This window comes from Ursus arctos, unplaced genomic scaffold, assembly GCF_023065955.2.
Source record: "Ursus arctos isolate Adak ecotype North America unplaced genomic scaffold, UrsArc2.0 scaffold_21, whole genome shotgun sequence".
NCBI classification, from domain to species: domain Eukaryota; kingdom Metazoa; phylum Chordata; class Mammalia; order Carnivora; family Ursidae; genus Ursus; species Ursus arctos.
The window spans coordinates 18,917,755-18,945,371 of record NW_026622886.1 but is presented as its reverse complement, the minus strand read 5'-3'; the positions used below and the strand labels follow the sequence as shown (position 1 = coordinate 18,945,371).

Sequence of the window (27,617 nt, the reverse complement as noted above, 5' to 3'; positions counted from 1 at the left end):
AGCAATCTTGAAAAAGAAAAGCGAAGCTGGAGGCCTCACAATTCCAGACTTCGAGTTATATTACAAAGGTGTACTAGGGGCGCTGGGGTGGCTCAGTCGCTTAAGCAGCTGCCTTCGGCTCAGGTCAGGATCCCGGGGTCCTGGGATCAAGCCCCAGGCATGTATGATCCTACTTACTCACTTGTCTTTAGCAAGGAAGGTCTCTTCTACATCCCATTTCTATGACGAACAAGATGGAAACAGTAAATCTCTGGGTCTGCTGAGGTTCCAGTCTGTTTTTCTGGCTGTGGTCCCATTACTCAGCACTTAGCTTAAGACCCACACAGGATGAGTTACTGATACAGCCAAACGACAAATTCTGTGTGTGCATCGATATTAATTCATTTACAGAGAGGTCTTTGCTTTCCCCCCTTTCCAAAAACAGCTTGATTTAAACGCCCACTTCTGCAAAAAATAAGCTGTCACTAGACTCTCAACTATCCATGAGTGACAAGATAAAATCTTCCTGACAGCCTTGAAGGAAAGCATTTAGAAGTTCTCATCACCTAAATGTATGCTTTTTACTTCATAATTTATTTCTGTGATTTTGGGGTAAGGCTTTTTGTTTTGTTTTTGTTTTTAAGATGCAGTAACAAGATTGTTTTGTAAAAATGACTCCAAATGGTCCACCCCTCTTGTATCCACACCCTTTATTCTACATGACTGTGTGGCTTCTTCCATCGAGGGCTTGGGAATGGGCAGATGTTATTCCCCACCCCGTGGAGCTGGGATGGCCTTGTAAATTGCTCTGGCCAACAGTGTGGCAGACTTGACAATGTACCAGTTCCGAACCTAGGCCCAAGAGGATTTGCTTACTTCACTCACTCTGTTGGAACCCTGCTCTACAGCCATGAAAACAAACCAGGGCTGTTCTGCTTTAGGATGAGAAAACTAGGGGCATACAGATGAGCCAGCCCCCGCTAACCCCCAGCTGACTCAGATACGTGAGATACTTGGTCCTCGCTGGGATCAGGGGATGGTCTCAGACTTGGAAAGGAGATTAGGGCACCAAATGCAGATGGCTTATCCCAGCCTTGCCCCCAGTAGGAGCCAACAGTTCCTTTTTTTCGGCCAGGGAAAGCAAGTGGGCTGCTGATTAGCTTTCTCCAGGATTCTCTTTTTTCCTTTTTTTCTAGGTCTTCATAATCTCTCATTTAAACTACCGACTGCTGAAGTCATCACTCTCCTTTTCTTTATGAAATTCATTCCTGTTTTGCAGAGCTCTGCCCCTCCCTGACCTGATCCTTTCAGGCATCACCTTCCACATTGGCTTGGTGGCTTGAGGTTCTCCCTGCTCCCCCTCTCATAGTCTCCCCTGTCAAACACTGCTTCTAAGGGTTTAGATAAAATCTATAAAATAACTAGGGAAAAAGGACAAATGTATAATATTCACTACATTCAGAAACATGATGTAGTTTTCATTTGTTACAATATTTTAAAAAATATCTCCTAGTAAGTTCCTTTTTTGTTTGTTTTTAAAGATTTTATTTATTTATTGACAGAGAGAGACAGCCAGTGAGAGAGGGAACACAAGCAGGAGGAGTGGGAGAGGAAGAAGCAGGCTCCCAGCGGAGGAGCCCGATGTGGGGCTTGATCCCAGAACCCCGGGATCATGCCCTGAGCCAAAGGCAGATGCTTAACAACTGAGCCACCCAGGCGCCCCTAGTAAGTTCCTTTGTTTATGTAAGTCCATCAATGTATTGTGAGAGTTTTTCTGTGGGTTTTATACTTTTTCTTGCTGTTGAGAATAGAAGTATTTTTACCACTATAGCTAACACATTTTTGCTGGTATATAATATTACTATTGTTCCTTGCGTATTATACTCACAAGTTTACTGAGCTCTCATAAATTCTAGGAGTGTAACCACACTTTTTTTTTCTTCCAAGTTTTTATTTAAATTCCAGTTAGTTAACATGTAGCTTAATATTGGTTTCAAGTGTAGGATTTAGTGATTCAATACTTACAAACATCATCCAGTGCTCATCACAAGTGCCCTCCTTAATACCCATCACGCATTTAACCCAGCACCCCCACCCCGTCTACCTCCCCTCCAGCAACTCTGTTTGTTTGTTATCTATAGTTAAGAGTCGGCTTTATGGTTTGCCTCTTTTCCCCCTATGTTCATCTGTTTTGTTTCTTACATTCCACATATGAGCGAAATCATATGATATTTGTCTTTGACTGACTTATTTTGCTTAGCATAATACTCTCTAGCTCCATCCACATCATTGCAAGTGGCAAGATTTCATTCTTTTTTATGGTTGAGTAATATACCACTATATGTGTGTGTGTGTGTGTGTGTGTGTGTGTGTGCATACAAACACCCTCCAACTTCTTTATCCATTCATCAGTTGATGGGCATTTGGGCTCTTTCCATAATTTGGGAAAGCAAAGACCTCTCTGTAAGTGAATTAATATTGATGCCTTCATGGGAAGGCAACCAGATGTGCAAATTTTTCAGGACAGCTCAGGTTCACTTGTGATTAAAGAAAGACTCAAAACCATTTCAAGCAATAACATCTTTGAATTCACTCATACTTTGAATTATCATTATTTCCTCCACTGCAATTCTTTTTTAAAGATTCAATTTATTTTCTAATAAGTGATACATGCACATGGCACTAAACTCATAAGTTACAAATAATAGAAAGTAAAAAGTTTCCTTATCATTCCTATTCCTAAGATACTCCACCACCCTCCTCCATGACAGCCGTAGTTACCAGTTTTCTATAGGTAGAGTAAGTGCCAGCATCTCGTGTGCGTGTATACCTACAGGCATGCACACATGTACACAAACACTACTCTTTTTAAACTAATAAATGGCACTGTACTAAAAACACTGTTTGGTACCTTGCTTTTCTACCTCTTTATGGTACGTCTCAGGCATTATTCCATTACAGAGCTGCCTCGTTGTTTTTAAAAGACTGTAACATTCTCAGAACCTTCCTGCTGCTGTGTTCGGACCTCACTGCTCCAGCATCTGGGACACGTCCCATCCTTCCAGCCCTGCGACTAGCAGTATAGTAAAAAATTCCGTATCATTTTCTTGCCCCATACACACCTTGAGGCGAGCAAAAAAATTAAAATAAATTTGAACAATAAGGGAAATCGTGCACATCCAGGCTGGTCAGTGTGGCAACCAGATTGGTGCCAAGTTCTGGGAGGTAATCAGGGATGAACACACACAGCATCGAACCCACTGGAACCTCCCATGGTGATTGACCTGCAGCTGGATCGCATCTCCATGTACTACAATGAAGCTACAGGTGGCAAATACGTTCCTCGTGCTATCTTGGTGGATCTAGAACCCGGGACCATGGACTCTGTTCGCTCAGGTCCTTTTGGGCAGATATTCAATCCAGACAACTTCGTTTTTGGTCAGTCTGGGGCAGGCAACAACTGGGCCAAGGGCCACTATACAGAGGGGGCTGAGCTGGCTGACGCAGTCCTGGATGTGATGAGGAAGGAGGCCGAGAGCTGTGACTGCCTGCAGGGTTTCCAACTGACCCACTCACTGGGTGGGGACACAGGCTCTGGAATGTGCACCTTGCTCATCCGCAAGATCCGAGGAGAGTATCCCAATCGCATCATGAACACCTTCAGTGTGGTACCCTCACCCAAAGGGTCTGACACTGTGGTTGAACCCTACAATGCCACCCTCTCCGTCCATCAGTTGGTAGAGAACACAGATAAGGCCTACTGCATTGACAACGAGGCCCTTTATGACATCTGCTTCTGCACTCTCAAGCTGACCACGCCAACCTACATGGACCTGAACCACCTCGTCTCAGCCACCATGAACGGTGTCACCACCTGCCTCCACTTCCCTGGTCAGCTCAGTGCTGACCTCCACAAGCTAGCCATCAACATGGTGCACTTCCCACGTCTCCACTTCTTCATGCCTGGCTTTGCACCTCTGACCAGCCATGGAAGCCAGCAGTATCGGGCTCTCACTGTGCCTGAACTCATCCAGCAGGTCTTTGATGCCAAGAACATGATGGTTGCCTGGGACCCCCGCCATGGCCGTTACCTCACTGTGGCTGCTGTCTTCTGCGGGCAGAAGTCCATGAAGGAGGTAGATGGGCAGATGCTCAACGTGCAAAACAAGAATAGCAGCTACTTCGTGGAATGGATCCCCAACAACGTCAAGACAGCTGTCTGCAATATCCCACCTCGTGGATTCAAGATGGCAGTCACCTTCACTGGAAATAACACAGCCATGCAGGAGCTCTTCAAGCACGTTATCAGAGCAGTTCTCAGCCGTGTTCCAGAGCAAGGCCTTCCTCCACTGGTACATAAGTGAGGGCATGGACGAGATGGAGTTCACTGAAGCCGACAGCAACATGACCTTGTCTCCAAGTACCAGCAGTACTAGGATGCCACCGCAGAAGAAGAGGAGGATTTCGGTGAGGAGGCTGAAGAGGAGGCCTAAGGCAGAGCACCATCACCTCAGGCTTCTCTGTTGCCTCAGCCTTCTTCCTCAGCTGCCCCGCCTCTCCCTCAGAATAGCATTCTTTTTTTTTTTTTTTTTTTTTTTTTACGATTTTATTTATTTATTTGACAGAGAGAGAGGCAGCAAGAGAGGGAACACAAGCAGGGGAAGTGGGAGAGGGAGAAGCAGGCTTCCCGCTGAGCAGGGAGCCCGAATACGGGGCTCGATCCCAGAACTTTGGGATCATGACCTGAGCCGAAGGAAGACGCTTAACGACTGAGCCACCCAGGTGCCCCTAGAATTGCATTTTCTGCCTCTGTCTCATTTTGGGTTTTTTTTTCTTTTTTGGCGGGGGGGGGGGGGGGGGGGGGTCCTAGAACAGTGCCTGGCACATAACAGGCACTTGAAAATATTTGTTTTTTGTTGAAAAAAATTAAATAAAAGACTTTATCATATGGGCTGTATGGACATGCTGTTATTTAACCAGTTCCTATCAATGAATATTTAGGTCGCTTCCAGTATTTTGGTATTTCAAACAATGTTCCTGCGAGTAACTCTGTACACAGGCCATTTTGCACAGATGCAAGCGTATCTGTAGAATAAATTCTAGCAAGTGGATTGCTCAACATTTTTAACCCGGACAGTGGGTAACTGTGCATTTGTAACTCAGACTGATAACATCAAACCACCTTCCAGACATACAAGATCAGGGCTTGGCAAATTATGATCCGCAGACCAAATCCAGCCCATGAGCTAAAAATGTTTTTGCATTTTTGCAAGTGTTGTTTAAAAAAGAAGAAGAAGGGGGAGGGGAAAAGGAGAAGAATATGCAACAGACCTCATACGACCTGTAAAGCTTAAAATATTTACTGTCTGGACCTTCGCAGAAAGTTTGCTGATCCCTCCAACTAGGCCAATTTATACTCCCCCATTAGCAATGTCTGGCAGTGTTTCTCCGCTATTTCAGTTATAATCTTTGGTCAAACTGAGATCTAAAGTAATGCTTCAGGTTTTGTTTCAGTTGAAGAAAAGTTGAAGCATCTATAACACGTATGTACTGGCACTGTGATTTTTTTCCAGGCCAAAACGCAGCCTGTTTCAGGATGCAAACATCAATTGACACTTGAGTTTGTCACCTCACGGTCACGAGTGGCAAGAAAAGGTTAGAATCCCCAGCTGTCAGAATTGAAAGCAACTTTAAAGGTTATCAGGTCTGAATATTATGGATTTTGTGCGCCATTAAAATTTCAAAAATAGTTTAAAGGATTAAAACAACGTTACCAGCTTTTTATCTTGTGGTCATTAAAAGATAGAAACAATCCAAACACCGTCTACTGTCACCATCACTTCATAAAAGAAAGGAATTTAACACCAAAAAGTAGGACATGCTCAATCCTAGAATAAAGGCGAATCCATTAAACTGAGTCCACTTAGCTTCATAACCAGCCAGCCATAGTCATTTTCTTTCTGCCAATTTTTGACTGAGGAAAATTCTATGTTAAACCTATGTTTGGGAACCAACCTCACTGTTTTCTAAACAATCTAAAGCTTCCAAATCCAAACGACATGCCTCAGATTCAATTCTGGTGACAATAAATTCATGGCCGATTCAAACAAGAATTCAGGATTTCTGCCCCCCAGTCTCCTATCTTCCTATCTTCTCCCTAATCCACAATTCCTCGTGTGTCCAGAATCACAAGACAAACAGCACAACTGGTCCAACCAACACCCCAGCCCACTCACAGCCTTCCACATCCCACTGTCCTTGGGTCTTAGGTCTGATCCGCTCACATCCTCATCCAATTGTGTTTTTAGTCCTCCTCATGGGGGTAGGTGTGCAACAAACAACAACAGTAGAGAACTTCCTCTGTTCTGAGTAGCTGGAGAATTCCACATTCGTGGAGGCCCAAACAACAATCATCCATTCGCCGTCAGTGTGCCTCTTCCACTGACCCTTATAAACAGCCTCTACCGCACTCTCTTCCTTCGGGCTGCCAGAGCCTGGCCTTTCCCATGGTGCCCGTGGCGGATGCGGAGAGGGGCCTCCAGACGTACGCGCGTGAGTTTTTACCAGCACTTCAGAATTAATCAGTTGTGATGGTTAATTTTAAGTGTCAACTTGGCTGGGCTAAAGGATGCTGAGATAGCTGGTGTTTCTGGAGAAGATGAGCAGCCATGGCCCAATCAGCTGAGGGCCAGAACAGAAAAGGCTGAGGAAGGGCAAATTTGTGGTCTCTGCTGGAGCTGAGACATCCATCTCCTCCAGCTCTCGGATATCACATCGACACTCCCAATTCTCTGGATTTCAGACTCAGATCAAGACATACCATCAGCCAACTGCCAGGCCTTCAGACTCGGACTGAGTTATACCACAGGCTTTCCTGGTTCTCCAGCCTGCAGACAGCAGATCATAGGACTTCTCAGCTCCGTAAGTGCACGAGCCAATGCCTTCAATAAACCTCCTTATATATATATTTATACATAGCCTATTGGTTTGTTTCTCTGGAGAACCCTAATATGTCAGCTATCCCTGAATTTCAGAGCCAAGGTAACTTCAATGGCTTTGATCATGGAGTGAGAGAAACAGGACAGCGATATCATGTCCAAGTCTCGCCTTCCTCTGCCCTCCCTGGGCCCCTTTCATTCAATATTCTACTTCCTTCTGAGTGCCAGGCACTGCTGGTTTTCTCCTATGACTGCTCACCCACACCTTGACATAAAGGCAGCCTCCTGTTGGACCACCTGCTACGTGGGCCCCACATGCCTTCTGGCACAGCTACATCAGCCTCTGCCACTTAGATGGCCAGACCCTGGTCCTTGCCTGTCATCTCCAGCTGCCCCTGAAGCTAAAGCTAAATGACACTCAGGACTGCAAAGCTTCCTGTAGTCCTTCTGGCATCAAGAAAAGAATGCATTCGAGCAGTCAGCACTAACATTAACTTCAAGAAATACAATACTAACTCAATCCATTTTCAATTAAGATTTTAGCTTCAGGGCACCTGGGTGGCTCAGTCGGTTAAGCTTCTGCCTTTGGCTCAGGTCATTATGTCAGGGGCCTGGGATCCAGCCTCAGCCTCCTCACGTCAGGTTCCCTGCTCAGTGGGGAGTCTGCTTCTCCCTCTGCCCCTCCCTCTGCTCATGCTCCCTCCCCCTGCTCCCTCTCCCTCTCTCTCAAATAAATGAACAAAACCTTAAAGAAAAAAAAAGATTTTTAGCTTTCACACAGCAGAGTTTTAAAAGAAGTCTCAGGCCTTAGAGTAGGTCACTGAGAATATACAACACCTATTTTAGTGAACCAAACAGCAGGACTTTTGCTGCCATTCCAGTGTTTTTTCCCTCAAGTCTTCTTGTCACTCATGGTTCCAATGCAGGCTGAAAATAATTCTCTTCCCTCCCAACACCAAACTACTCCTTCCTCTCCATTAATTACTACCTCAGCTTTTTATTTCCTTATTAAGCATTTTAATAGGACTAGTAATTCAAGAGAGAAACTAAGTAGCAGATGGAATTTTTTGTTCTTTGTAAAATAGGCTGTGGTCAAAAACACACAAATTCTCACCAAGAAATGAAACAGGTATCCCAAGGAGATGGGACACAGGGAAGAGGATGTGCTCTCGGCCAGCGCTTCACGCTTTCCTCAAAATGACCTCTTCCTGTTTTGGCAGCAGGTTCTGGATAATATCACGTCTCTATAAATCACCTCGGTCATGCAGATATGATTCAGTTATTTATTCCCCAGAACCACAGGATGTGGATTTAGATTTGACATTTGGAGATAAATGAGGAAGCCAGCCCTCCAGAATGTCTGCTTCCTTGCTGGTGCACAAAAACCCTCTTGCCTATGACATCAAGGTGTTAGCTTCCTAGCTTGGAGTTTACATGTCCCAGGCATCTCCCATTAAATAGAGGAGGTAGCTGGCATGGTTCAAACAAGCCCTCAAAGTCATGCGATGGTAGAGGTAGAAGACGCCGTAGAGGTTATAAGAAAAGCAATGAGCTAAATGGACACATTAACAGAACAGTGACTAAAACAGGGAAGGCATATCTACGTAAAGGCAGCAAATGCATAAACGTAGTTCCCATCTGTCCAGGTTTGTGACATGCCACACGGTCAGTGCCTGTTCTCAAAGTATCATTCATTCACGCCTTCACTCATTCAATAAACAGTTACTGAGTGCTTACTGGAGTCAGGCAGGAGTACTAAGCACCGGGGATGTGATGGTGACCTAGAGATCCCTTCATGTAGCTTACAGTCTAGGGTTTACAGCTTAGCTAACGAAATTATAACAGCTGCCCACTGGAAAAAAATACCAAAGAGGTGGGGAAAGATGGAGGGCAGAACTGACACAACGATATTCTGAACAACTGAGAATTACCGTATACGGTTGACCCCCAAACAACAACACAACTCGGGTTTGAACTGCACAGGACCACTTACAGATTTTTTTCAACAAATACCATACTGTAATGTGTTTTCGTCATAATTTTCTTAATAATGTTTCCTTTTCTCAAGCTTACTCTATTGTAAGAATACAGTACATAATACATGTAACATACAAAATATGTGTTAAACGACTATTTATGTTACCAGTAAGGCTTCTGGTCAATAGTAGGCTATTAGTAGTTTTGGAGGAGTCAAAAGTTATACATGAATTTTTGACTGTGTGACATATCAGTGCCCCTAACCCCCACGTTGTTCGAGGGTCAACCATAAACGGATTCTCAATTCACAAATAAGTAGACTTACCTATAAGCAGTCCACTTACAAAAGAGTAACCAAAATAACAATCCTGTTCATTCAGAAAATGTTGAGGACCAGCTTATGTGCTAGTCACTGTATCGAAAGCTGAGTTACAAAATGGACAAAATTCCTATCCTTACTGAGCTCATCATCTATGTGAGAAGATGAAAAAATTAACAAAGCGCTTCTAGATAGCTGGCAAAGGCTTTAAAGACGGGTGCAATGAGTTCTGAAGGAACGGGGTAGGGGGTAGGTAATAAGGGGCTGGAAGGAGAGCAGCCCTCAAGACTTGGGGCTGAGTCCCAGTGACTGAGGAAGGCAATGCCAGGAGGCACAAGGTTGGGGAGTTCAGTTCAGATGGAGGGAACAAGTATATTCTCAACTGAAAATAGTGCCTTCGGGGTGAACAGAAAGCGCATCTGGGCAGCAGCCAAAGAAAAGCCCAGAAAGGGAAACAGAAGCCACATCTAGAAGGGCTCCACACACCCTGACAGCGGAGCTGGGCTTTATCTGGCAGGCGACGGAACGCCTCTGCTGTATTTGCAGCCTGACTGGATTGCATGATTCCATCTGCCTACAGCAATAGCACTCAGGCCCACGTAACTGCACTTCACACATTTCTGAAGGTGTGGCTGCAGGTAGGAAGACTGGAGGAAGGCGAGTGGTCCGGGTGAGCAAAGACAGTATGGTGGCGGGAGGATAATAATCATCATTTGTTCTTTCCAGTTTGGTTCCAAATCAAAGAGAGTTTAATTGAAAAGGAAAGAAACTTATCTAAAAAGAGGTCATACATTACAACTCAGCCTGGTCTTTCCACTTAAATTTAAAAAAACAAAACAAAACAAAACTAGAATCTCATTACAAGAGGACTAAAACTGCTTGCGCCTTTTGACCTGGTAATTCCATTAAGGGATTCCTAAGAAAACAACCTAGATGAGAGAAAAATAATTTTCTTCAAAGACGTTTTTGAATGTACTACTCAAATAGCCAACAAATGAAAAATAATCCAAACATCTAAAAATAAGGGATGGTTTAAATCAAATGTCATCTATCAACATAACTAAATACTACATAAATATTAAAATAACTATAGCGAAACATGGGGATGTGTATGGAAGAAAAAATCAGACTCCAAAACAATATATATCTGACCCCTGATCAATAACACAACATACATTTGAACAGCACAGGCCCACTTATTTTCAGTAAATTCAATACGTATTTTCTCTTCCTTATGATTTTCTTTAACGTTTATTTTTTTAAAAGATGTTATTTATTTATTTGACACAGAGAAAGAGAGAGCATAAGCAGGAGGAGTGGCAGGCAGAGGGAGAAAGAGAAGCAGGTTTCCCCTGAGCAAGGAACCCAATATGGGGCTCAATCCCAGGACCCTGGGATCATGACCTGAGCAAAAGGCAGACGCTTAATAGACTGAGCCATCCAGGCACTCCTTCCTTATGATTTTGTTAGTAACATTGTCTTTTCTCTAGCTTACTTTATTATAAGAATACATTATATAATACATATAATATACAAAATATGTATTAACTGTTTATGTTATTGGTTAAATTTTTGGGGAGTTGAAAGTTATATGTAGATTTTCGACTGCATGGGGGTAGGGAGTGTCAGCGTCCCCTACATTATTCAAGGGTGAGCTGTATACACAATGACTACAACCATAAGTGCCCACCATGTGTTGGGCCCAAGGTTAGGTTCTGGGAATACAAAAATAAGCCAGACACGTCCCTGTCCTCCAAGATCTCAGAGTCCACTGGGCAAACCAGACTCACATTATTACAACAGTATGAGGAGCTCTTGATGAAGCTGGGCCCCATGACAGCCCAGAAGAGGACTTGCCCAACTTAGAGACAACACACAAACACAACACAAACCTGGACATTAAAACCAGTGGCAGAACTCAGTTACAAATCTGGATGACCCCAAACATGTACTTGTTAATTTTGTTGGATTATCCTGGGCATGAATAGAAGCTGTAAGACTTATGATGAAGAACCCTCAAATCCCCAAGAATATCTGTATGAAGCCCCCAAAGAATCCTTGGACCCTGGTTTGAGAAACAAGACCTAAATTTAGGAAGGTGGCAATAGGAGGGAAAGACAAAATTCGCCCAACCATCTATAGGTCCTAGGTCCTGATGAGGATTGAGGGAGAGAAAGCCAGAGATGATATCAAAGACTGAAGCCTCAGCCTCTGGAAGAATGGCAATGGGGCTTCCTGAAATAAGAAACCTAAGAAGAAGATCCGGTTTGAGTAAGAAATAAGCTCCATTTTTGACACTGAGTTTGAGGAACTTCGGGGAGAAGAAAGGTAGAGGTATTCAAGGCTTTGCTGGAAAATGATCTCTGGAGATGTGGAGCCACAGAGACTGAGCATCCAAAGTCATCTTCTGGAGATAGCTGAAGCTCAAAATGCATGTTGAGCAACACATAACGAGCATATTTAACATTACTAAATGTAGAAGAGAGATCCCTTTTAGTCCCTCAAATATGTGTTAAGCATTTACTTACTTTCCAAGTAGTATCTCCATCAAATTAATAAAATAATGGAATAAAAGAATTATAATTAATAAACTATGGAATTAAAATAAAAGGTCAGCTATACACAGAGGAGACACATCAACCTCATATCTTTCCATGGAAAATATTCTCTACTTTTACAATAAATGTAATTTGGAAATACAATTTGGTTAATATAATCAACATGAAAGCTTTTTCCTGCAGTGATATATATGTGACCATCTTGCTACCAAGTCTGTGAACTTAAGAACTGTGGGGACTCTGTCTTATGTAAATGTCTAACAAGGTACCTGGAAAAATAGCAAATGCCTAATATGTGTGAAGGAATTTTGCAAGCATTAGGAAATTGCAAAGTTGTATGTAAGTACATACTACCAAGTTCTACTGCTGAAAACCATCGCGGCTGCCAGTGTGGAGGGGGATGCTTTCACTCATGTGAAATCTACGATTACTCATACGTAAATCAGTGGCAATGCAGAAAATGTGAGAAATTCAGAATCCATTCATCTTTTTGGTACTACTGAGATTCTTTTTGTGTTTGTGATCTGTATGTGCCAACATTACAATTGAGTTATTTCCATAAATAATTAAAACAACCCATTTTCAATGATGAATTTTGAGTAGCAAAACTGGAAAGGATATTGTCAATCTGTTGTACATTCATAGAGTGCTGAATCTCATGTTCTTCCTTTCACAAATATGCTTCAATACACAGAAGAGTGAAAACCACACTGTAAATAACAGGGCTGCAAAGGGAGAGCAAGAAGGGGAGAAACACAATTTGGGTTCATACACTGGCTTGACCTCAAAACACCTGTCTTCTATTTCCACTCGCTGAAACAGACATTCCCAAGAAGATAAAGTGAAGATAATTCTTGTTCTTCCTCACCTTCTCTCTTCTGATTTCCTTATTGTCTATGAAGACAAATGGCATGGCATTTTAGGGGGAGAATCAAGCTAGGATTAAGAGGAAAGTATACAGGGGAGCCTGGGTGGCTCAGTCACAGTTAAGCATCTGACTTTTGGTTTCAGCTCAGGTCATGATCTCAGGATCACGAGATCGAGTCCCATGTCGGGCTCCTCACTCAGTGCGGAGTCTGCTAGAGGTTTTCTCTCCCTCTCCTTTTGCTCCCCCCCACTCTCTCTCTCTCTCTTTCTAAAATAAATAAATAAATCTTTTTTTAAAAAAAGAGGGAAATATATGGTTTCCCTACATCTATCAGCTGAAACTTATGAACAAAACAAAGCCTCCCAAACACGTAATTACCTAGGGGACCTATTAAAAATATAGACTTCTAGGCACTCTCACAGAATTTCTGATTCAGCAAGTCTGGGGTGAGACTGCAAATCTGTGTTTTCCCAAAGCTCCCCCAAGCCCACCTACTCCCATCAATGATTCTAATAACCAGCCAGGTTTGTGAATCATGAACAAGAGACTGTACTCAGACTTAGCAAATAACAGCAATGGTTTTCATAAGGATAGCACTTTAGAGTTTACAGAAAGTGTTTTCACATAAACTATTTCATCCCCACTGCACAGATGAGGAAAATGAGGCTCAGAGAGGTCCAAAGTCATACGCCCGTATGTGTCAGGCCTCACTTCAGATGCCACAGCGTAATGCTGTCCCCACTGCACCATTATTCGAGCACCAAGCTTCTGAGCACTAGTGAACTTACTCACCCGAAGTGAGCCTCGGGTCTTATTTCACAGAGGAGCCATGCAACCAACCAACCAATAACTGTGGTGTATGCGGACGATTCTTGCACCTGTCCAGAGTGCAGAAAGACCATCCACATCCTCATTAACCACTTTCACTATATAAGCACTAAAAAAATCTGTTCAAAGGGAACTTTAACAAATTTGCAGAATGCACAGTTTGTAACATTCTAAAGTAATTTCATTTTATAACTTGTAATGAGAAATTATCAGAAGATAAAGAAAATAAGCGTACCTACTTCTGCAAAGAAAGCAATGTCCACACTCTAATTTCTGTAACATTCTGCTGAATGCCAATTGCTATATTTTTATTTCAATGCATAATTCTAAATTTCTAGTTAATATAACTTACCAGGAACCTCAAAGGACAGGAACAAAATTTTTTGCAATTGGGAAAGGGAGCCATGAACATAAAATTTTAAAAATTGGTAGGGGTGTGATGCGTCTATGAGGAGGCAGCAAGTGAGACACGCAGGTGGCTGAAGTATCTTGGGTCTGGGAAAAGTGTCTGGTTTTCTGTCCATGCAGCTCTGTGTAACCTACGGAATATGGGCTATGGCATAAAAGGCTGGTTAACATACTAGAAAACAAATTGCAGACACACTTGGAACACAGGGGAATCTATTTATAAATTACAGCCTACGGGCCAAATCCAGCAACTTGTTTTTTAATGGCCCACCAGTTAAGAATGGTTTTAACATTTTTAAAGAATTGAAAGAAATTAAAAGAGTACTATTTTATGACCTGTGAACATTATATGAAATTCAGACTTTAGTGTCCATAAATAAGGTTTTACTGGAACACAACCACACTTACTCATCTATGGCTGTCTTCGCACTACAGTGGCAGAGTTAAGCAGTTGTGATAAGGGTCCATATGACCCCTAAAGCCTAAAATATTTACTATCTGCCCTTCAAAGAAAAAGTTTGCCAATTCCTGCTTTAGGGGAGGTGTTTGGTTTCTTCCTGAAAACTGATTTTAATCTATCCTTTGTTTGCCGAATGTGAAATAAAATACTGAACTTAGAATCATCTCAGATATATTTTCTTTGCTACTGACCTAAAAAGCACACCCCAGTCTAGATACCTTTGTCTGAGTGTCCAATTATTGAACTGACACTACTCCTGTGGTTTCGTAATCCAAAAGTAGGGGCAGGGAAGGGCTTCTGCACATTCAGTTCCATTATTGGAATGACAGATGTATAAAGACAGGCAGCCAGGCATACTAATCCAGCAGGGCCCTCTGCATGGGCCATGTGTGAGCCTTCCTTTCTTTGGGGAATGGACAGCTTTACCCTGTCAACAAATACTGTGGCCACTTTCCTGGCATTAATATTCTAAAATGGGAAATGCAACATATGAAGCATAATTCAAAGGAGAATGGCAGGAGCTGCTGTTGTTCCCCTTCCACTGAAGGCAGGAGTGGAGCCTATAGGAGCCCAGACAGTTCTGGTCCATTACCAGCAGCCTAATTTCTGCTATTTTTGAAGGCAACGTGAATTATAAAGCATTTGCTATTGTTGCACCAGTCAGCTAATTCAATTGTCAGAACATTTCAAACCTCGTAATTGAGACTGGAAAAAGTGGGAGTCTCACTCCTTTGAACTGCCTGTTAGACTATTCCATGTCACAGCTTGCTTGGCAGTAGGAATAAGAAAAATTCTCCATTAGGAAATTAATGTTTATAAATACCCTGGAAAGCCAAATAATAAGCATGATTTAGAATAAATGTAACCGGAGTGGCTTATTATTAACATTGCAAGTACATATTTTAATTTGTGGTTTTATCACACACATTGATTGTTGGTTCAACTTTTTTTTTAAGGATTTTACATTAGGTGTTTGTTTTCCTTGTGTATAGTGATCTAACCCTTAAAGTATTTTGCTCAAATTTCAAACAACACTTAATCCAGAAAAAAAAAAAAGATGGTTTTGAAGAGCCAATGAAATATATACGTGTATGCAAAGTGCTTAGCACAGTGCCTTGCGTGTAATAAGCATTAAGTCAACGGTGGTTTTTACATTATTAACAAAACATGCCAACAACTATGCTAGAGAAAGAAGTCTACTTTGAAGCAACACTAGTCTACAAAATAAAGATGTTCAAATGCACAGAGGGCCTAATTTGAGGTGACCCCTCTGTCCTATTTCCAAGGCTTAAGGGTCTAGTTAATGGCCAAATTTCAAAAGACTTCATAGAACCATTTATCATTTGTCATCAGAATCCTCCAAGGTTGGGGGCGCCTGGGTAGCTTGGTTAGTTTAGTGTGTGACTTCTTCTCAGCTCAGGTCTGGATCTCACGGTTGTGAATTTGAGCCCTGCATTGGTCACAATTAGCAGCAATCCCACTCTCACTAAACCCTGCACTTGCAGGCCGCAGCCATTCTGGTTAGTTGTTGGGCTTGCTGAGCAGGTATTCTTCGAGATTCTGTTCTTAATGAGAAAAGACAAAAGGCAACCAAGAGCAAGGGAGAACAGAAGCAAGAGATGGTATTCCCAACGGCCTCCTCTTCCTCTCCTCAGAGGTAAAACAAACTGTCCAGCATGTTGGGGAACGGCTCGGTTACTTATTTAGCTAGTACAAGATGAGATTCCTTTAGTCATTCAACAGGTATTGACTGAGCCCCTACTGAGGGCCTGCCATTGTCCTACGCACTAGATACATCAATGAATAAAGCAAACATACTCAGCACAACAAAGTGGGGTGACTCTACCTATCTGACATTAAGACTTGGTATAAATAAGTAGTAACTAAGATCTGAATAAAGAGCCTACACACTCATACATATATGGAAACTTGACATATGACACAGGTGGCATTGCATATTGGCGGGAAAGGACAGGTACTCAGAAAGTGTTGCTGGAATAACTGGTTATCTATACAGGAAAAAACTGAACCCCTACCTCACTTAACATATTACGTTTAAATCCAAGTATATTAATGGTCTAAATAGAAAAGGCAAAATTTGAACTCTCAATAGAAAACACAGGTAAATATCCTTAGCAGACGTGGAAGGATTTCTTATGAAACAAAAAGCACAAACCACACACACACACACACACACACACACACACACACAAAGAACAGATTACTTCCTTTAAGTTAAAATTCATCAAACTATTCCATTTAGAAAAGGACACAAACTGGAAAAATATATTTAAAACTCAGTAAGAAAAAGACAGTACGAAAGGGAAATGAGCAAAAGATATGAAGTGATAATTCACAGAAGTGAAAACTCAAACAGCCAATGACTACATAAAAATATGTTCAGGGAGCCTGGGTGGCTCAGTTGGTTAAGCGTCCAACTCTTGATCTCAGCTCGGGTCTTGATCTCAGGGGTCGTGAGTTTGAGCCCTGCATTGGGATCTAGCGCTGGGTGTGGAGCCAACTTAAAAATAAAAAAATATGTTCAACCATCAGAGAACCACAAATTAAAACCATGATGAAATATTTCACTTCTGTCAGATCTGCAAATAAATTTAAAGTCCAATAGCGCCACATGTTTGGTAAAAATATAGGCCATTCATAAATTGCTCATAAAACTCTTTGGAGGAAAGTATGGCAATATTGCGTTGAATTGACAGCACGCTCACCCTCCAGACCTACTACTTCACCCCTACATGCCGTTGCACTCACCAACAAGTACATACACAAAATCATAGCAGGACTGCTTTGAAACAACCTAAAGATATGGCAAAAACAGAAAGGACAACTTAATTATGTAGTATTCCATCACATGAATACACTTCGCTCTAAAAATGCACGACGAGCTACTGGTATCAGATGGATAAATCTCGTATACAACGTTGAGCAAAAATCCTATGTGTGTGTATATATGTTGTGATATATATACATATATAGTTCAAAGACAGGCAAAATAGTACCATATCTTGCTCAAGGATATATGCATATGTAATAAAAGTATTAAAGTGCATAGGTATGTTAAATTCAGGACAGAAGCTTCCTCTGCTTGGCAGGAAAGTACTGGGAGAGTGCCATCTCTACTGGTTGTTTTTTTTTTTTCCCCTTTGTATTAGGGTCTTTTAGTGAGATATGATTTACATATAGTGATACAGATCTTAAGTGTACAGTTCAATGAGTGTGACTGACATATACGCCCATGTAAACCACAAACCTATCACGAAGTAGAAAATTTCCATCACCCCAGAAAATTCCTTCATGCCCCTTTCTAATCAGTCCCCGCCAGCAACCACTATTTTGATTCCTATCACCATAATTTGATTTTCCTTTCATATAAGTGGAACCATACAGTACGTACTCTTCTGTGTCTAGTCTGAGATTCTTCCTTGTTCCTGCATAAACAGTAGTTTATTCCTTTTTTTTAAAGATTTTATTTATTTATTCAGAGAGAGAGGAAACATGCAAGTGAGGGGAAGGACAGGAGAGGGAGAGACAGAATCCCAAGGAGACTCCCTGCTGATCACAGAGCCCAACACAGGGCTCAATCTCACAACCCTGAGATCATGACCTGCGCCAAAATCAAGAGCTGGATGCTTCACTGACTGAGCCACCCAGGTGCCCCTAGTCTGTTCCTTTCTGTGGCTGAGTAGTAAGTATTCCATTTTATAAATACACTACAGTTTATCTTAATAATTTTTTATTTTTAAGTTGTGGTAGATACATGAATGTCAATGTATTATTCTTTATGCCTTTTTTATATTAATTTATTAAATATTTCCCTTTTAAAAAAGTGTAGTTCACAGAGTCTAGAGATTCTCTAGGACATACACCTAAGGGTAAAAGAGCTGGGCTGCAGATTATGTGTACTGTCAACTGTACTAGACATTGCAGATTTCAGTTTATGACCACAGGCCTACTGAATCAGCAACTCCAAAGGTGCTGCCCAGAAATCTGCATTTTTAATGAGCTCCCCAAGTAATTCTTATGTACATGTTTTTTGTGCAACATGTTTTACAAACCACTGTGTATAAATACGTTCCCAATGTATTCTGTGTTCTGTAACTCCAATGGCTTCAATTATTGCTGCTATATGCCAATAACTCATAAATTTATATCTTTAAATAAAACTTCTTCCTAAACTATAGACCTCAGTAGTCATCCGCTATAACTATCTCTACATGAACGGCCCAATGGTCCCTCAAACTCAAAGTGTACAAAACAGAGGCAATCTTCCCAAGTCCTACTCCTCGGTTTTCCCTCCAGTTTCAGGTCTCAGTTCATGGCACCACCATACACCTAGTATTACCAAACCAGAAACCTGAGAGTCTGTCATTCTGATATCCTCTCCTCCCTTATCCTCCGCATCCTATCAGTGACTAAGTGTTGGTAATTCTACTACTAAAATCCCTCTTGAATAGAACAGGTCTCTCCATTCCCTTACCATCTCCCTAGTCCAGGTCATCTGGATCACTGTAGTGGCCTCCTAACCAGTCTCCCTACCTCTGGTCTTGCCCCTCCAGTCCATTCCCTACCTTATGGCCAAAGGAACCTTCTGAAACAAACATCTCATTTTCAAAAAATGTGCTTAGAACCTCTCAATGGGTTTTTATTGCCTTTGGGACATTCAACATGACTTACGAAGCCTTTCATGATCTGGCCTCTCTATCTTTCCAACCTGAGCTCTTGGCATAATTCCCTTGCTCTCTACCCATTTTGCTACTCTGAATGCATCTCACTTTCCTAATTGCACCATTTCTCGCTCTCCTTTTGCATATGCTATTCATTCTACCTGGAAAGCAATCCTCCTCCTCTTTCCCTGGCTGCCCTTGCTTGTCCTTCAAGTCTCACCTGAAGGGTCACCGCATCTAGAAGGCTTTTATGAACCCCCCAGACTAGGTAAGGAACTCCCACTACAATACCCTAGCAACTCGTTTTCCCTTTGCAACAGATTATACCATAATTCACAGAACTGTTCATCTTCTCAGACTACAGACTCTGTGAGATCAGGGCCGTGGGGAGTTGCTCAGCCGCAATGGATTCCTAACACATAGTACGAGGTCCATTCTAAGTATTTCTTTCATGACTGTTACCACATTATGTTTAGTATACATGCAAACAAAGCTTATCATGATAGCCTCAGTTGTTTCCTTCTACTGAAGTTATGAATAATTCTAATTTCAGAAATTGTATATTATACGCAACATTTATGTTTTACTCCCCCACCACTTTGGCGATCCTCATCTGCCACCAGAGAAGAAGTCCATCAACAGGAACAAGAAGTACACGCAAAAGAATGAAACTGGACCACTTGCTTTCACCATATACAAAAATAAACTCAAAATCCAGTAAAGACCTAAATGTGAGACCTGAAATCATAAAAATCCTTGAAGAAAAATAGGCAGTAATCTCTCTGACATCAGCTGTAGCAACGTTTTTCTAGATATGTCTCCCGAGGCAAGGGAAACAAAAGCAAAAATAAACTACAGGGACTATACCAAAATAAAAAGCTTCTGCACAGTGAAGGAAACAATCAACAAAACTAAAAAGCAACCTACTGAATGGGAGAAGATATTTGCAAATGATATATCCAGTAAAGGGTTAATATTCAAAACCTATAAAGAACTTATACAACACAACACAAAAACAAAAAATCCAACTTAAAAAATGGGCAGAAGACATGAACAGATATTTCTCCAAACAAGACAACCAGATGGCCAGCAGACACATGAAAAGATGCTCAACATCACTCACCATCAGGGAAATGCAAATAAAAACCACAATGAGCTATCACCTCACACTGTCAGAATGGCTAAAATCAACAACACAAGAAACAACAAGTGTTGGCAAGGATATGGAGAAAAAGGAACACTCTTGCACTGTTGGTGGGAATGCAAACTGGTGCAGCCACTGTGAAAAACAGTATGGAGTGTCCTCAGAAAGTTAAAAATAAAACTACACTATAATCCAGTAATCAGACTACTGGGTATTTACCCAAAGAATATGAAAACACTAATTCAAAGGGATACATGCACCCTTATGTTTACAGCAGTATTATTTACAACAGCCAAATTATGGAAGCAACTCGTGTCCATGGATTGATGAATGGATAAACAAGATGGAGGGGAGGGTGTGTATAATATATATATAATGGAATATTATTCAGCCATAAGATAGAACAAAATCTTGCCATTTGCAACGACATAGATGGAGCTAGAGAATATTATGCTAAGTGAAATAAGTCAGTCAGTGAAAGACAAATGCCATATGATTTCACTCATATGTGGAATTTAAGAAACATAAGAAATGAGTAAAGGAAAAAAAATGAGAGACATAAACCAAGAAACAGACACTTAACCATAGAGAAAAAAATGGTGGTTACCAGAGGGCAGTTGGGGGATGGGTGAAATGGGTGAAGGGGATTAAGAGTACATTTATGACGAGCACTGAATAATACACAGAATTGCTGAATCACTGTATTGTGCACTTGAAACTAATATAGCACTGTATGTTAAATATACTGGAATTAAAATTGAAAAAAACTTTTAAAAAGTAGGAGGGAGCATGAAGTGGCAAGACTCAGAACTAGCCAGCTTGATTCTCAAACCTTAAAAAAAAGCTCATGTATTTTTCAACAATGTCACACCTCAGTTACAAGGGAGGCACAATGCTTGAAGTCTTGTTAGGATTACAATGATTGAAGTGGAAAGGCTTTTGGCAAAAGGTATGAAAGTTTATATGTTTTCTGCTGGGATTTTCAGTCTAAGGCACAGCTGGGTACACTCAGCAGCTGCCAAGGTTACAGGCTGTGTGTCAATTCACCAGCAGTTTACCTAGATCAAAAGCTCTCAATTTTAAATCCCCAACCTTCCATCCTACTTTTTTGGGGACATAAATATTAAAAACACAAATTCTGATGCCAGAAGGCCTGGTTTAAAATCCCTGCTACATGATTTATTAGTTGTGGTATGCTAAGCAAATTACTTAGTCATTCAGTGTCTAACTTCCTCATTTGAAAATGGGAATAAAACAGCACTTATTTCATAGGTTTGTTGTGAGGATTAAATGAGTTAAATACACACAAGGCACTCAGAGTAAGGGCTCAGTAAGTGTTCAACATATCTACGGGCATAGCAATAGGTTTGGAGGAGAAAGAATGTGAGACAGAACAGAGAAAACAGAAGCAAAAGAAATGTGCTATGTAACAATAACTGAGCAATTTGAATAGATTATCTCTCAAACCTCAGAGAAACCTTGACTGCAGGCTAACCAATCCAGTGGCACGGCTAGGAAATAGCTGAGTTGGATTTGGGTCCAAGTAGTCTGTCTCCAGAGACCAAGTCCTGAACCACTAAGAAATACTATTTTCCATCTTCGCATCTGGCCTTTGGGGAATGGAATTCCCGGGTTGTATACGAGAAGGGAAGCAAAAAGATATAAGGAATGGAAAGGAAGAAAGAATAAAATAAGGCCAGACTCATCTATTTTCTCCATTTGAAAAAGGTAAAGTGACAAGTTTCCCTTTATCATCCCTTCACAGACGTAACAAGAGCCCACTATCTCTGCGGACACTACTTTGAATTCAGTGAGCCAGGATGAAATCAAAATCACTGTTAAGCACTTAAACAGATCCTTCTCAACCTAAATCCAAACGCGAAATGGAAATATGGGACATGAACTCCAAGAGTGGGCCAGAGAGCAGTGGATGGCAGCATCAGGGACACAGAAACCATACATCTGTCTAGAACGGCAAGACAAGGTGAGGTGCTCCAGAGTCAGACACGGGATCCAAATTCTTGTTTGACCTGTCACATCAGAAAAATAACATCCCTGAGCATCACTTTTTTCATCTGCAAAAAGGGAACAAGAACGTCGGCCTCTCCGTGGATAACACCCACCTCTCCACAGATAAATAACTGAGGCAATGTTAAGAAGAAACAGGCACCCTCACACATGGAGGTGTAAACTGAGGGTAATTAGGCAATCTCTCTCTTTGCAATTTAACGAACTTACAATGTGCCAGGCACAATACTAGTCACTTTAAAGTATTAACTTATTCAGGGCGCCTGGGTGCCTCAGTTGGTTAAGCATCAGCCTTCAGCTCAGGTCATGATCTCAGGGTCCTGGGATCTAGCCCCCACTTCGGGGCTCCCTGCTTTCAGGCTTGCTACTTGGGCTTCTCCCTCTACACCCCTCCCCCACCCCGCTTGTGCGTGTGCACACACACTCTTTCAAACAAATAAAATCTTTTTAAAAATATACTTATTCGGCGTTTGTGGTAGACTGTTTGCAAAAATGGTAGCAATGATTCCCTTCACTGTATCCTAGTCTTCGGAGAGTCCTCTCCCACACAGATGCTGAGCTTGGCCATGAGACTTACTTTGGTCAGTGGGACAACAGCAAATGCGATACAAGCAGATATCTGAAAAATGCTTGTGCTCTGGGGTTTGCCCTCTCTCGCTGCTCTTTGAAACCCTGAGACCATCACATAAAGAAACCTGAGCTAACTGACTGCAGCATGAGAAATCACATGTCATTCCATGACGTCCCCACAGGCCAACTCATCTGTCAACTACCAGACATGAGGGCGAGGCCAGCCTAGATCCTCCAGCTACCAGCTGACCCACCACGTGACCACAGAAGCATGAAAGAACCCAGCAGAGCTCCCTCGGACTGGCCCAGACAAGAAGAGCCACCCAGGCAACCTACAGATTCATGAGCCAAGTAAAATATATATATATATGTATTTCTCTTCTATATATTCTCTATACTATGCTGCTTCACCTAACAAAAGTAAAGATGCTTTTTTTCACATCAGTTGACTCAAAAATTCATCATATAGATATACTCACACACACGTAAAATCACATATGTGTAAGATTATTCGCTGCAGCACTGTGGATAATAGCAAAAGACTGGTACAAACAATCCTAGTACATCCATATAAAGGTATCCCACATGCAGCCATAAAAAGAACCAAAGAGATCAACAAATACTGATCTTATGTACAAGGGGGGGAAAAAGCAAAGTGCACTTATATGCTACATTTATATTCACATTTGTGTATAAAAAAAAAGGGAAAAAGTACGAATATGTAACTGCTTGTATATGCACAGATTATTTCTGGAAGGACACAAGAAATGGGTTTCATATCAATTACTTCTGGCTAAACGGAACCAGTTGGCTGGGCAACAGAATATGAAAAACAATCTTCACTGTAAATATTTTCATATATTTTGAATTTTATACTGTATGAAGATATCACCTATTAATTTTAACTTAAAAGGCTGTTATGAACACAAAGGGTGACGATAAATGCCTGGCACAGAGAAAGCAGTCAACCAATAGTAGCTACCATTATAATTATTTTTCTACAAATGATTTCTAACTCTAAGACAAATAATTTTTTAAGGTAGCTAATCCTCTGAAATCCCTGGCCCTGCACAGGAAAGAGCTCATCTTGGATGCAAAAGTAAAGAACGAAACATTAGCTAGCTATGAGGACAGGTGAAAGAAGAACCCAACACATGGCTCCCCTGGTGGTCGTGACGTGAGTTCCAAAGCACTGGGCAGAGTGGTAAAGCCCCCTTTCTGCCTCTCCTCAGAGAAACCCAATTATTGGGCATCACCTGTGCTCCAACTTTGTATATTCTCTATGCACCTTTTATTTCATTCAGCAAGAGCAAATGAAAGTAATCACTTTCTATTCTAACAGTGTGTCTGCCCTCCCTCTGCAGTACCGATGTACAACAGTTGAAATGCTGCCACGCACGTGTGCCAAACTACTAAATTATCTGCTTCTCGAGAACCAGAAATGATCTGGGGCAGGAGCAGGCAGTCTGCAGGCAGCAGAGAGTAATGGCAAGAGCCAGGGCTTTGAAGTCAGGCAAACCTAGGTACAAATCCCAAAACTGACCCTTAGCTGAGGTTAGAGCAGAAGGCCCAACCTCAGAGCTTATTACCCCATCTGTAAAATGGTGACTGACAGTTACAATCTCACAGGACTCTTGTGAACACATGTATCACAGTACCAAGTACAGAGTAAACGTTCACTAAATGTTAGCTATTTTCATTATCATGGGGGCATTCCAACTGAGGTCCAACCACCTTTTCTCCATCTCTCTCCTCTCTGTCTCACCCCAACAAATAGAAACCTTCGGTGTACATTAAAAAATTCCCACCTCTCCCTTCCACACCAGCAAGTTCAACCGACTCTACCTCCAAAATCCATCCAGTCTTTCCACCTCTCTCCATCACTCCTGCACACAAAGGTGGGCTCTCTTTACCATGGCCATCCCCATTCCATAATTCATTCTACACACAATAGCCAAGTAGATCTTCAAAAAAATAAACTAGATCATGTCATTCTATTCCTCTGCTTAAAATTCTCTAAATAACATCCCTCTGCATTTAGGCTGAAATCCAGATTTCTTATCATGGCCAACAAGTCCCTACAGAACTTGGTCCCTACCTCTCTCTCCAACCTCACTTCATTCCACCCGCTCCATCTCGCATACATTCCACTCCACTTCAGCCTCAGTATCTTCTTTCTGTTACTCACACAGGCCAAGTCTCTTCCTGCCTCAGAGCCTTTGCACCTGACGTTCCCCATCCTGGAACACTTTCCCCAAACCTTCACACGGCTGACTTCTTTTCATCATGCAATTCATAGTTCAAATAGCAATTCCCTAGAAATGTCTTCCATGACCACAGAAACTAAAATGGCTTCACTCCCTGATTTACTTCCCATTTCATTATCCTGCTTTATTTTCTTTATAGCATTTATCACTATCTAAAATTAATTGGGTATTTGGTTACTTCTTTATTGTCCAGTTTCTCAAAATGTAGGCTCCAAGAATACAAGATTCTTTGCCATCATCTCCCCGGTGTACTTCTAGAACTTAGAATGGTAGCTACACACAGTAGGTGCATAATACATTTGCCTTATGGTGGTAGAAGAGGTGTTTAAAACACAAACTGCAAGCTCTAGTCCCAGTGATTCTGATTTAATAGGTCTGAAGTACAGCTCAGCAATCTGCATTTCTAGCAAGCATCCATCTTTTTCATCCTAAAATGAGCAGGACGCAAATCAAAATTTTCTATTATTATTTATTTATCTGAGAGAGAGAACACTAGGGAGAGTGCAAGTTGGGGGTGGTGCGGGTGGTTGGGCGGAGGAGGGGAGAAGGAGAGGGAGAAGCAGACTGGCTGTTGAGCAGGGGCTGGGCTTGATCCCAGGACCCTAAGATCATGACCTGAGCCAAAGGCAAATGCTTAACCCACTAGTTACTCAGGAGCCCAGCAAATCACATTTTAAAATACTCTGGTCAATGGCCTCCATCACCAAATCATGCTTCTCCCTCTAACACACCTTGCTTAGGCCTACAGATCCCATTCCAGCTGCTTTCCTTAATGAACTCGGTGACACTAAGGTAAAAAGAACGTTCCGGACCCCTGAGTTTATAGTTCAAAAAAGTAACCCCACCTGTTTCCATTTCTGCTGCTCCATCAATGCCAGAAATGCTAAACTAGCTGGCCAGCCCGGCTGGAATCCTGTCCTCCCCAGAAACACCTGAGCAGGTTTGGACTCACTCCAAAAGGTATGCAGGTAAATTTCCATGTCAGCTCACTAATACACTTTCCAGAGGCAGCTGGGACCAATTCATACTTGCTCTACATGCCCTCCAAATACACTACCCCCCTCCATCAACATACACAGAAGACTTAATTCTGAAACCAACTGCAAAACGACAGGCCGGAATTCCCTTTAAAGCAACCTAGCAGCTGAGAGAAGAAATCTTCGAAAAAGCCACTCACTTGGGTGACCAAATAGGCACATACATGGCCTTCCTACAAGGCAACCCCTACCTCCAACCCAGAGAAATTCACAGGCTCTGGCAAGAAAGTCTTATTCTGTTTTTCCCATTTCTTCTCAGCTTTGTCTCTTCAGAAAACACTCAACACCCTTTTCCTGGCGCCCAAATTGTCATTAGGCTTGGCCTTAGGAGGTCTGGGAAAATGTCAAGGGTACCTACTTAGACTTAAGTTTCCTCTACTTCTCCCCGACCCTGTAAGTGCCCAGATCCCGCATTTGATTAAAGCGGTTCCCACGCCCCAGGTTAAAATCCAAACAGCATATTGGGACTGGTAATTTAGAAATCACCAACACTTTCGTATAAATTAGCTTCCCCAGACAGGTAAGACCAAGCTGCGAGGGGAGTGCGCGTGTGCTCTCCCGGGCTGACCACAAGCAGTACCAATGTCCCAGGCCGTTCCTTGAAGGGGAATAAACCCTGACGATCAGCCTGTAGTGGGCAGTTCTTCCGCTAAGAGCCACGAGCGCAGGGGCCCTTCACCCTTGCAGTTCAGGGGGCAGCACTCCCCAGGGCGCCCCCAGGCGCACGTGCCGGCAGTCCGCCTCGGGACCCCACGGGTTCGCGTCCGCGGGCAGCGCCTCGGCTCGTTGCGCTGAGGGAGCAACTCGAGTCCACACTCCTTCGCGCCTTCCAAACGCCGAAGCCAGGGCCTTTCTGGAGACCAGGGGTGAGGCCCACCTCCCCGAAACACTCACACGCCCGTCCGCCCGCTACCCACCCCACTCGGGTTGGGGACCGCCCCTCGCTGGGGGTTGCGCCCAGGGAGCCCCACCGACGGCCAGCGGCAAAGTTTATGAGGCTCCCAAAGAAGGATCGCAGCGCTGAGCAGCACAACGCAGCGGTCAGACCAGCCGAGCCCGCGGCGGGGGCGCCGGGAAGGGACTCCCCTAAAAGCCGGGGGCGGGGGTGTTGAGTGGGAATAGCCCTCCCCGACCCCGGAGAGGCGCGGGCAAAGCTCCCCGACTGGTCCGCGCCACCGAGGGCAGCTCGGGGCCGGGCGGGCGCCCCCCAGCTGCAAGCCGCCCCAGGGCTTCCCTGGCCCCACCCCCACAGTTGTCCGAGGGGCGCCCCCCAGCCCGCCCAAGCTGTCGCCGCGGCCCCGCGAGGCCACGCCTCGCCCCCCCACCCCCGCCCTCAGCCCTTCCCGCCGGCTCCGCGGGCCAGGTTCCTCGCCGCCGCCCGCGGCTCGGAGCCTGGTGGGAGACACGCGCTTTCCCGCTCGCCGGCACACCCGCCGCCTGCCCCCTCGCGCCCCCGGGCGACGCGCACTCACCCTCCGCATGGTGCCGGGACTGGCCGCGCCGGGCTCGGCGGCTCAGGCTCGGGCGCTAGGCGGACAGGGCCGGCGGCGGCGC

The 27,617-nt window shown here is 43.1% G+C and overlaps 1 protein-coding gene and 1 pseudogene across 1 annotated transcript in view; one reads left to right on the top strand and one right to left on the bottom strand.

Moving 5' to 3' along the window:
- The window catches only part of TMCC3 (transmembrane and coiled-coil domain family 3), a 258,844-nt gene extending 231,227 nt beyond the window's left edge, over window positions 1-27,617 (bottom strand). Inside the window, exon 1 of the mRNA XM_057316284.1 lies at window positions 27,536-27,617. Within this exon, the coding sequence (XP_057172267.1) occupies window positions 27,536-27,544 (9 nt within the window). The 5' untranslated portion in view covers window positions 27,545-27,617. The remainder of the gene's footprint in view (window positions 1-27,535) is intronic.
- On the top strand, window positions 1,507-4,472 carry LOC113256155 (tubulin beta chain-like; annotated as a pseudogene).